Source organism: Bidens hawaiensis, unplaced genomic scaffold, assembly GCF_021521415.1.
Source record: "Bidens hawaiensis isolate Kalapana, Puna unplaced genomic scaffold, B.hawaiensis_p1.1 tig00032385_1, whole genome shotgun sequence".
In the NCBI taxonomy this organism is placed as follows: Eukaryota; Viridiplantae; Streptophyta; class Magnoliopsida; order Asterales; family Asteraceae; genus Bidens; species Bidens hawaiensis.
The window spans coordinates 60,771-73,443 of record NW_027495509.1 but is presented as its reverse complement, the minus strand read 5'-3'; the positions used below and the strand labels follow the sequence as shown (position 1 = coordinate 73,443).

Here is a 12,673-nt window from a genome sequence, read left to right as displayed (position 1 = left end):
AAGTGTCACTTTGGTTAGTTAGGTTGTTAGTGTTCAAAAGGTAGTTATAAGCTCAAGATTAGATCGGTTAATGGCTAGTTGAAATATCGTGATTCTCTTGATCGTTTCTTGTAATTCCAGTTTCATCTCTTTTGTTTTCACGCTCATATGTATAATGTATGAGGCCCAATCCCCAAAACCCACACTCGCACACATCCAGACGAGGCTGCACCTAAATGTCTGTATCATTTTTGCACTCATGCCGAGCTAAGGTCTCGGAACACATTCATTACACAAGTTCTAGCAGGAAGAGTCCACTGCTATCCTCAAATAATGCCAACAATGATAACTAGTGGTATAAAGTTCCAACCCGAAATCTTGTTACTGGTGTGTTACGTGAGATAAATAACAAAAAACATGTTACCCTTGGCTGAAATTATAACACCATTTTTTTTAAAAAAAAAACTTGGCAACATTTACACAAAGGAAACATGACCATGAAAAGGGACATTTACCTCAACGCATATTTTAACCCACAAACTGAAATTTTCACAAAATTTTGAAATTTTCCCAAAAATTTCTCCGCAACCCCACACTTGGGATACATTGTCCCCAATGTATGGTTTTGGCACATATTTTTTTGATTTTTTTATATTTTTATTTTTTATTTTTTATTTTTTTTTTAAATAAAGTTCACCCCCCCCCCCCCCCATCGAACCACAACCCCACACCCCATCAAACCACAACCCCTAAATCAATATCACACACCCCATCAAACCACAACCCCTAAATCAATATCACACACCATGTGTCACTACCACATAAATGTTTGTAAGTGAAAATATTCAATAGTCCCAAAATACAAATACATGAATCTTAAATTCAATTATTATTGTATTCGTATGAATTCAAAATCAATATTAAATAAAAAAAAATTATCCTTTCACTTCTATTTTCATACTTACACAACTTTTAACCTTTGTATACATTTTAATTTTTATTCATACTCACTATCTTCCTGAAGGACCAGTCATAAGCTCAAAATCCATAGAACAAAACTCTGGTGAAAGGTCCATTCTCAATCCACCCATATTATGTACCACAACATTAGCCCGGTTTCTTGGCCCACGGGCCATTTCCATCTTCAAACACGCTTTCAAGCCCGTCAAAACCTCGCTCATTGTGACCCTTTGGGTTGATGTGGCACGTGTACACGCAACCGATATTTCAATAGCTTTACACACAGACTCTAAGTTAAAATCACCTCCCATTTGCTCATCTATTACACTTGTGATATCCCCTTTATTAAGGTACCAACCCACATATCGCATGATGTGGATGTGGTCATCGCTTTTTATTATTGCGGGTTGGCCCGTGATTAGTTCTAGAAGAACGATCCCAAAACTGTATACGTCACTCTTTTCATTTAGTTCGTGGGACCGGCGGTACCTTTATGGATGCAAAATGATCATAAATTATTACTGGGTCATAATAATTTCTGATATGACACGATTATAATATCTAACCCATTTAAGAAACCGGGTTGTGTTTGGGCTGACCTGTTTAATTAAGCATGTCGTGTTTGGGTTGACATGTGAAGGTCTTTAGTTAAATAGGTTGACACACTAACCTATTTAACCCACTTTTTATGACCCACCAACCCGATTAGCACGTTTACAACTTGATTATTATCAGTCAGTCTGTCGGTCTTGACACATTTAGATAATGGGTTATATGGACCATTTATGGGTTACACGAATGAATCCTTGCGGTGTAGGTTTGATGTTTTTACATGAATAAATATGCGGGTCGCTTTCGGGTTGACAAATTCAACCCGTTAACCTGTCACCCAACCCGAAATGATTGACACCCGTATATTAAATAGGCACTTTGAGCGGGTTGGCTAACAAACCAAATGGGTCGGGTCGGGTCGGGTTGACCCTAAACACTTTGATATTATTTTTTTAAACCTTTTACAAGTAATTAGCATGTTGATATTAAAAAAAAATACATTAGTACAAAGAGAGAAAGAAAAAAAGGTTACATTTTTAGCTCTTTAACTTTTTACATGTGCACAATCACCCCCTCAGTTTTATTAAAATAGTGATCCAAATTTTTGAATAAATTATTTAGATGACTGAATACTATAAAATTATACTTTGGGTGACTTTAAAGTGACCCATTTGGCGCATTTCATGTCTAGCTAAATAAATGTAAACCATATTATTAAAAAATTGTAATATAAGCTAAATAAATTATTTTTAAAGTTATGATATAAGACAATAAATCAAGTTATTAGATAAAAAAAATAGGAGTACTTACTCTGGATCAAGATAACCAGCTGTACCGATAACGTCCGTTAATATGTGAGTGGTTTGATCATCAGGAAGACCCTTTGAAAGACCGAAATCCGCTATTTTAGCAACCAAATTTTCATCAAGAAGGATGTTGGCGGATTTCACGTCTCTATGAATTATAGCCGGTCTGCAACCATGATGTAAATATTCCAATCCTGTAATTCAAGTCAAGTCGGTTACATCATTTCCTATTGATTTTTTTTATTTTGTGGGTCCCACATTTCTCATTTATGTAACACGGGGCCCACTATGACATTGTTTTTTCTCGGACCACACAGTACAATCGTAATTTTTTTGAACAATGAGAAACTTTACTGGAAAACTCACGGGTCCTACCAATACACGGTTAACCAATGCATGCAAAAAGTGTAGGTTTTAAAAAGTTTAGCATAAAGTTAAATAATAAATCACCTTGTGCAGCATCTATTGCAATCTTGAGTCTCATTTCCCAGCTCAATGGATGAGTATTTATATCTGCAAAAAAAATAAATAAAAAATAAACAAAAATAATAATAAATGTCACTCATTAAATAGTCGATTTGTGTCATGTTTTATCCCAAACGCGTCAAAAAATTAGCTAAAAAATGGGACGGGTCACATGGATTAAACGGGTAGAAGTAGAAAGTTGCCTAAACTTATTTAAGATGCACAACCTTCTAAATCATTTAATTCAAATATTAAGATTATTATTGAAAAAATATATTTTATTAACACATTAAATATGTAAAAGAAAGTGAACAAAATGTGTTATGTAACTTTTGTTAATCCTCAAAGATACCTGATATGTAACTTTTGAGGTTTCCGTTAGGCATGTACTCATAAACAAGCGCCATTCGGTTATTATCATGAGAATATCCCACAAAAGAGGCTAAATTCCTATGATGAACCCTCATCAAGAGCTCAGCCTGCATTTAGGCCATTAACTTCAATAAGTTACGTTTTTGCAAATTATGGTTTTGCCCCTATCTTCTAAAACTTTAAGAACTCTTAACAAACAGTTAGTTTATTTACTTATTTTATATATATTTAGTATTATTTGAGGGCAGTTTTGTCATTTAGTATATGCAGTTTGCATATAATAAATGACAAAAGTGCCCTCAAATAATACTAAATAAGTAAATATATATAAAATAAGTAAATAAATGCATATAAAAAATGAAAAAAACTGCCCTCAAAATCTCAAATAATACTAACTATTATAAAATAAGTAAATAAATGCATATAATAAATGAAAAACTGCCCTCAAATAATACTAACTATTATGAAATAAGTAAATAAACGCATATAATAAATGACAAAACTGCCCTCAGATAATACTAACTATTATAAAATAAGTAAATAAACGCATATAATAAATGACAAAACTGCCCTCAAATAATACTAACTATATATATAGAATAAGTAAATAAACTAACTGTTTGCTAAGAGTTCTTAAAGGTTTAGAAGATAGGGGCAAAACCGTAATTTTCAAGAAAGATTTTTCGAGTAATATGATTAGTGTTACCTCATTTTGGAACTCATTATATCCTTGAGATGATGATGCAGAGAGTAACTTGACTGCAACTTGTTTGCCATCTTTTAATGTTCCAAGGTAAACAGTTCCAAAGCCTCCTTTTCCAATGGCAGTTTGGAAGTTATTGGTCATGTTTGCCACCTCAGCATAGGTAAATTGCTTGTTATTGGATTCTATAGTAGTTCTTCTTTCTTCATTTGAGCTTGGTTTTGCTATATCCAAAAACAAGATTCATTATATATACTTCCAATGGCTATAAAGGGTAATTATGTAATTTGCAAAAAAATGCTAATTTTTATAAAATATATAACATTAAATTTTATTTGTAATTTAGTGTATATGTGATGTACATGTTAATCATTTATGTTCATGAACACATGTCTCGTTTGTTTACTTATGTTTATGAACGTTCGTTTACGTTTATTAATTTAAACTCGCTTATGTTCATTCATGAATTTCCATTCATTTATGTTTGTTTGTTGACGCTTGTTTATTTACGTTCGTTAAAATATTCATTTAGATATTTTAGGTCCATTAAAATCTAGTCTAACCTTAATAACTTTTTAGGCCCAACACATTGTTCATGAACACATATCTCGTTTGTTGGTTTATGTTCATGAACGTCTCTTTACGTTTATTCCTTTAAACTCGCTTATGTTCATTCATTTCTATGCATTTATGTCTGTTTATTTATGTCCTTTAATATATTAATTTAGATTTTTTAGGCCCATTAAAATTTGGTCAAAGTTTAATAACTTTTTAGGCCAAACACATTGTTTACATAAAGTTTAATACTTTATATTCATTCATCTATGTTCAGTTATATTCATTTATCTATATTCAGTTATGTTCGTTTGTTTATGATGTTAATGAACAAAAATAAATGAACATGGACACATCAAATGAACACAAACAAGAAAACCTTGCTCATTTAATTGCCCACGTTCGATTATTTGTTCGTGGTCATTTGGTTCGTTTATAGGCCTAAGAAGGTGACTAGAAGAAGAAAGAAAAAAAAGCATTACAAGTTTTTTGTTTCCTTTTAATTCTGCAAAAGATTATCAGTAGAACTAAGACCACCAAAAATGATAGTAGTGATGCAACTATTGGAATCAAAATCTTCTTTTTCTTCTTATTTTCGCATGAACCCGAGTCACAAAGATTTTGGCTATCCACACTGTCATAAGGTACACATTTGTTAAAAAAAAGTAAGAACATAATAATAAAACATTTTCGTGCAAATGACAAAATGTTAAAAGAACCAAACCTTAGTTTGAGTAATCCACTTCTTGATCTCTCTAACAAAGACTTTGGTAAATAGCCAGATAATTGATTTCCACTTAAATCCCTGAAATAATTGTTAACATTAAGCTGTCATAACTTCAGGCTTTATTTGTGTATATTATTCATAGTGGGTCCCATCTGTATATCCTTCACTCCATTGTGAATTACTAAATGGGACCCACAATCAGATTTTGATAGTGAGTGTCACATGGAGGTGACAATTTTGACTCTTTTACTTATGAATAGGTCATTTGAATAATGTTTTATTTATAACTGGTCGAACATGTAAATTTTTTTTAAAAAAAAGTATGGCTTAGAGGACAACTTCAAACGGGTCAAAAGTCCCGTAAAGTGTTGTCTAACGCTTAAAACCTCCAAAACTGTTTTATAAAAAAAAATTACTATTATTATAATAATAATGAAACTTTGTCGTATTTAACTATAATAATTTGTTAAAAGAATTGAACCCAAAGTGTTTAACCCGACCCGTTTGTGTTTGCTCTTTGCAGTGGGTCCCATTTGCACATCCTTCATTCCTTTGTGAATTATTTAATGGGACCCACGATTAGATTTTGACAGTGTGTCACATGCAGGTGACAGTTTTGACTCATTTACCTATAAATATGTCATTTTGAATTATATTAACGTATAACGAGTCAAACATATAATTTTAAAGTTTGGCTTAGAGGGCAACTTCAAATCGGACCAAAGTCCCATAACGTGTTAACGCTTAAAACCTCCAAAACCGTTTTATAAAAAAGTTACTATTAATATAATAATAATAATGAAACTTTGTCATATTTAACTATAATCATTTATTAAAAGAATCGAACCCAAAGTGTTTAACCCGACCCGTTTTTACCCACACAAAAAAAATTTCCTTTTTGCCCGAAGCCCGTCTTAGCCTATTACCCAACCTATCTGACCCACCCATTTATCTGCACCAAATGCAAATCTATGAAAAACCATTAGACTATAAAACTTACAATAACTTCAAAAATGAAAGCTTTTCCAGAAAATCGGGTATTGGCCCGGTCAAACTATTATTAGATAGATCCCTGATAACACAACATGAAAATAAAGCAGTTATTAAAATACTAAACATGACATGTACAAATATAGTTACAAATACTTACAATGTTTCAAGTGATGAAAGATTGGCTATGGAAGCAGTTATTTGCCCGGTTAACTCACTTGCCGAAAGATTTCTAGTAGCGGTATCAAAAGGGTATTAAACATTATATACAATATTTAAATTTTAAATAAACGGTGAATATATATTTTATAAAAGAAGAAATAACTTACACGGATGTGATTCGAGGGGGGTTTGAACCGGTGTAGTTGCATATTATACCTTCCCACGAGTAGTTTTTCGGGCCACAAGGATCTCCTACCCAGTTTCGGTTTATTTTATATGTTGTTCTAATGTTTTTAACTGCATCAACTGTTTTCATAACACAACCAAAAAAAACATGTTCATGATCTAAACAATACAAGGACTTGAGAATTTTAATCATGAAAAAAAAATGTTGTCATTAAAATATTTGTTTGGTTTTAAAAAGCACGAGGTTGATATACTGATATTTATATATATTTCTCTTGCATATTTTATATAATATTTTATTATTTTTTGTTCGTTTTTTAGTTAAGATTTGTATACTGCTAACATATCTGTATTTTGTAGGTTCCAGAAGTTGATCGTAGTTAAAAAAGGCGAAAAACGAGTCAAAATAAGCCTAAACGAGAAGCCGGAACGCATCAGGAAAGGAACCGGAAGGAGAACCGGTCCGAACCCCCCCTCCCCCCTTTGGAGTACGCCGCGGGGGCAGGGGGTCAATCCTGGTCGTGCGGCGCCTAGAGCCCGTTTTTCCAGAAAGTTTCGTTAATTGGTCAGGTTTTGGGCCTAGTTCACTATATAAACACCCTTAACTTTTATCCTAAAAAGACCCTTACGACCACCGGACGAATTTGGAGTTTTTTGAAGCTTATATTAAAGTTATTTGGCGGTTTTGAAGGCAAGATGCATTAAACTTTGTACGCCTCGAAAACCTTTTTTTTTTGAGAAAAAAAAATATATAATAATAATAATACAAATATCCCTTGAAAGCATGTATTTTATTTTTTACAAATTCTTAAGTTATTAAACAAACAAAACAAAAAAAAACATACCGTCTAAACCGAAAGTCGCGAATTCACTCGACTCCAGAACCTGATAAATCTCAACAGCATTCAAAATAGGCGCAACATTCGCACCACCACTTTTTCTAATCGAAATCATATGCTCGGGTCCCACCAACGGCCTCATATTATAAAACGTCGACGCATAATAAGCCCGAGGCCTCACATTTCCAAAAAGTTGAACACCATTCCAAGACACATTAAACACCCTTGTTTCATTCCTCCCCAACACAACCAAATCCGCAAAATAAAAATAAACATAAAACCGCGCTTTTGTGTCAGAAACATTCCACTTAAACTCCAACGCTTCGGTCCCGTTTTTGGGCGTGGACCCCGTTTGCATCACTTCATTCGGGGCCCGATAACCATCTCCACTTATATCTATATCTATATTACTATGCAACAAATCCCATGAAGGCGAATTATAAGAAGACCAAATTCTGTCATACACATCATCTCTATACCGGCCCGACCCGTTAGTGTATCCAATATCCAATCGCTTAAACAAAATTAACGACTTTGGAATATCGGGGGTAGTTTTGTAAATTGACCCATTGAGTGGTCTTAATTCCAACCCGGATATAAATGGGATACCGCGTCCTGTATTAACCAGACATACACTTAACGTGTCGTCTAACGCGACATTAATGATTTCTGTAACAATGATGTCGGAATCATGTTTAAACTTAACCGTCAACCAAAGATTTACACCAAGATAAAGATCAAACTCGGGTAACTTATTTTGTCCATCATAGTTACCATACATGAAAGTGGCCCGGATTAGATTTAAACTCGATTTTCCACCGTTGGGTCTTAAAGTGTAACAGTTTTTATTCCCTTGTGGAAATGTTCTAAGATCAGAAAGCGGTTGGGGGAGATTCGGGTTGTTAGGATATGCATATTCTAGTGAAATGTTTTTGTTGATACCGTTGGTTACATATGACTCGTCTGATGTGTAACTTATACCCGTATCAAGGTCTACATAATTGAAATTTTTTTGTGACCCGCAGTCTATGCTTATGTAACCTGTCAAGTAACCGAAAATAAAACAGATTAACCAAATGGGTTAATATAATCTTTAAGTGGGGTGTTCACGAAATTAAAATAACTGAACCTAAATAACTAAACCCAATGAAAAATGACGGTTTGGTTTTATATTTTTTTATAAACAATTTTTTGGTTCGTTTTGGTTTTGCATCAACCGAAAATCGAACCGAAAAAAAAAAACCAACTATTTTATAAAAAAATTGATAAATGGTGTAACTCGAAAATTTTTGATCCAAATGTGTAATAATCAGTCAGTCATTAATTAAAAGCGGATTTTAGGCCCAAAGTTTCACGCGCAAATTCTAATTCCTAACCAATCCAAATTAGAAATGTGTCTAACCGAACAGAGTTCAACCGAATCACTCGGTTTATTCAGTTTGGTTATCCGATTAAACCGGTTATTATTCGGTTTATTCGACTGAATCCAGTTTTGTTATCCAAATAAGTAAGATTTGCGGAACCGATAACCAAACCGAAAACCGAATTCACAATTCGGACACAATTTGGACGCTTCGGTTTTTTTGCACACCCTGGCTCAAATGGTGTACCCGAAAACCGAAACTGAACCGGGCCCGTTGTGAATGGTTTTCAACATTTAAAACCCAAATTTGCATTTCTTTTTTGGGTTCAGTTTGAGCCCAAAACCGATCCAAGCACACCCCAAGTTTCAGAAAAAAAAAATAATAAAACTGGAATTCATAACAGAAATTTATTGCAATTAAGAAAAAGTCAAAACATAATTTGGATAACACTAACCTGTTTGAATTTGTGCATCAACATGTATTAACCCTGCAGCAATACATAAAAGAAACAAATGATGGAAGAACACCATTATTATTATTTTCAACTTTGATGACAGATTATGACTCTTAATAAGACACCAAACAAAGTTATGTAAAGTGGTTATTATTATTATTATCATTATTAATATCCAACAATAAGTCAAACAAAGAAACTTATAGCCAACCAAAGCAACTAGAACATGATAAACATGGTCAATGTATGCATAAACAGTGGTCTGCAGCACTACATGGCCGTCTACGAGATTTCAGATGTCCCATACGAGTACAAAAAAATAGGTCATCGACGATATTTGTAATAAAAATAAACATAACAAAGTTTTTATTGCAATAAACACACTTATAATTTACAAAAGGGACCGGCATGAAGGGCAGTCGGCTGAGGCACGTAATTTTTCAAGACAATTTTTTTAATATATTTTTATATAGTTTTTTAAAATTATTTTTTATAAAAATAGGAAACTTAATCATTTTAAATATATTGGGCCGAAAGCTTATTTTGTCATTATCCATTTAAGCTATTATTAGGCACAAGTTAAATTTAAAAACTAAAAAAAAATTAGCTTATATATTCCATTACTCGTTAATTAGGACTTACGGGTCTTTTTATTTTGTCTCTGCCGAGGTATTAAATTCTTGGAGACGGCCCTGCGTAATCTGTTACTATTTTAATATATATATTAAAAAGGTAACAAAGTTTTTAATATATAAGCTAATTTTTATGACAAAGTACCACTGAAGGGCAGGTGGTACCGCAGGTAACAAAGTTCAAGTATCTAGGATCTTTTGTGCAGAGCGATGGGGAATTAGACAGTGATTTAACTCATCGAGTCCAGGTAGGATGGTGTAGATGGAAAACAGCCACAGGTATATTGTGCGACAAGAGTTTCCCAACTAAACTAAAGGGAAAGTTTATAGGGTCGCAGTTAGATCTGCAATGCTATATGGAACAGATTGTTGGGCCATCAAGAAGGCACAAGTGCGGAAGATGGAGGTAGCAGAAATGAGAATGCTACGATGGATGTGTGGGCACACAAGGATAGATCGAATAAGAAATGTTGTGTTTCGAGAGAGATTAGGGGTAGCGAACATATCAGACAAGATAAGAGAGTGGAGATTGAGATGGTTTGGACATGTGAAGAGAAGACATTCGACGAATCATGTTAGATCCGTAGAAAACATGACTATAGAGGGGAGGAGGGGTAGAGGACGACCTAAATTAACTTGGGATGAGAGGATTAGGCGTGATTTGATAGACCTAAACCTCTCCGAGGACATGGTTGGAGATAGGAATTCTTAGAGAAGTAGGATTAAAGTTAAAGATTTTTAGGGACAAATGAGCACTTAAAAGACTTTTATTTACCTTATTTTGCTCACACACCATATAGTACTATTATTATTTTATTATTATTATTACTACTACTATTTCATTTACTATATTTTGCCTCATACTTATGTATTACAAAGCCGAGGGTCTCTTCTGAAAGCCACCTCTCTATCCTGATGGATAGAGGTACGGTGTGCCTACATCCCACCCTCCCCAGACCTTACTTATAGCTTTGCTGTTGGTGGGACTTAACTGGGTATGATTGATTGATTGATTGATTGATTAAAAAGTTTTAGAACACCCCCCACGCACACACACACCGAGGCGGCCCTGCTGGCGTAGTTTCGAAGTAAGTTCTCTTAGGCATTTTTTATCAAACAGCTGGCGTGCATTTAGATTAATTAGATAGGTGAGTGATTCACATGTCAACATCATTAATAAGCAGATAAACACTAAACTACATAAATAATGGACAATTAGTTGTTGCTCACATGATATTTAAAGTGGGTATTTAGAGTTTTGCCTTATTAAGTTCACCACTTGATGTAAAGTTAATTATTAATTACAACTTTTGGATTTTTTTCATCATTTTAGGTTGAATAAACGTGTGCATGTTGTTGTATGATAATATTATTAATTAATGTTTAATTAAAGTATGTGAAAGAAAGAAAGTTCAACTTAAAGAAGTTGATCACCACCAACTTCTTCAACTTAATATTATTTAAATATGAAAGCCAGAATCTTTTCAAAGAAATAAATTAAAAATTAAAAGTTAAACAAATAAAAAAGTTCCATTTCCGGGAATCGAACCCGGGTCTCCTGGGTGGAAGCCAGATACCTTAACCGCTGGACGACAATAGAATAGATGTTAACAATATAACAATAAAAACTGATACGATATCTTCGACTGTATTTTTTATTTAATTTTTTAAGTTATGTTTTTCTACATTTAAGGACAATAAATTAAAAACTCACATCATCATATCAAAACTCTACTAATGAATGAGATTAAGTTAAACACAGTTTGCCCCTGGATAATAATCTTATGACCCGAATTAATCTAACTTTTTTTTGAAAGGCAGCAATATTATAAAAAAGGAAAAAGAACAGACAATGACTAGCAAGAAGTTAGACGAGACAAGTACAAATACATCATGGATTCATCATCCACTCTATCCAAGTAACACAACATTTACTAGAGCGACTATAGAACCCAAAAAAAAGACAAACAGTATCATCAAAAAGTTGATCGTTGATTTCCTTCGATTGGAAGACAATGTCATTTCTCATCCTCCAAGTAATCCACTAAGTAATAAAAAGAGTAAAATGTCAAAATCGTTCTTAAGGTTTGTTTAATTATGCGACTTTCGTCCAAAAAGTTTTCTTTTTTGCAATTGGGCCATTGAGGTTTCTCACTTCCAGCTAACTACGTCCAAATTGTTAGCTTTGTTTAGTTTCTTCGTTAAGTCAATCGTATACTTGTCTTTTTACGTCTGCAATATCTTCTAGATCTTTTTTAGATACGAGCTGAGTTGAGCCAAGCCATAAGAGAGGAAGGGGTTCGATCCAATGGTAATGCGATACCAACCAAGCAATAGTTTTGCTCCATATCCCAAGGATCGAAGGGCAATTACAAGTATGTGATTACTCGACTCAGGCCATAGATCGCACACTGGGCACAAACCCGAATTAATCTAATGTTTAACATTCATATTTACATAAGAATAGACATTTGTATCAACAAGAATACAAACCCATTAAAAATGGAATCCGTGAATCATTGGGAGGTAGCATCTATCTAGCAAACCTCTAGCAATTTCAACAATCTTACACGAATTTAATAGAATTATTTGACAGCAACCACGTTAAGTATTGTATGCGTGCAACTTCAATATACATTAAGGATTATAGTCGTAACTTCGTATAATTATTAAGAATTAAAGATGAACTTTTTGGCACACGGGTGTAATTTACTCTTAACTTCTACAACGATATGAAGATATATAGTTGAGCCTTGGCAAAGATGGTGTATATAAAAGACTAAATAATCACTTTCAAAAGTATTTACAAAAGCCTACATATTTTTTTTTAAATAATTAAGGAAAAATATGAAAGAGATCTTTCTCAAGAAAACAATTTTTCAAATAAAAAAGTAAAAATGTAACATTTTGGGTTTTCATTTATATAT

General features: G+C 33.4%; 1 protein-coding gene across 1 annotated transcript; it reads right to left on the bottom strand.

Annotated features, from left to right (window-relative positions):
- Window positions 1-924: 924 nt before the first annotated feature.
- Window positions 925-9,227, bottom strand: LOC143583399 (putative LRR receptor-like serine/threonine-protein kinase At4g29180). The gene is made up of 12 exons (XM_077065710.1): window positions 9,115-9,227; window positions 7,303-8,337; window positions 6,439-6,577; window positions 6,270-6,341; window positions 6,120-6,191; window positions 5,117-5,197; window positions 4,875-5,026; window positions 3,841-4,061; window positions 3,115-3,241; window positions 2,748-2,810; window positions 2,302-2,491; window positions 925-1,428 (listed from the first exon to the last, which is right to left on the bottom strand). Exons 1-12 carry the CDS (start codon window positions 9,188-9,190, stop codon window positions 990-992), a joined length of 2,667 nt encoding a protein of 888 aa, XP_076921825.1. The 5' UTR covers window positions 9,191-9,227; the 3' UTR covers window positions 925-989.
- Between the last annotated feature and the right edge of the window lie 3,446 nt (window positions 9,228-12,673).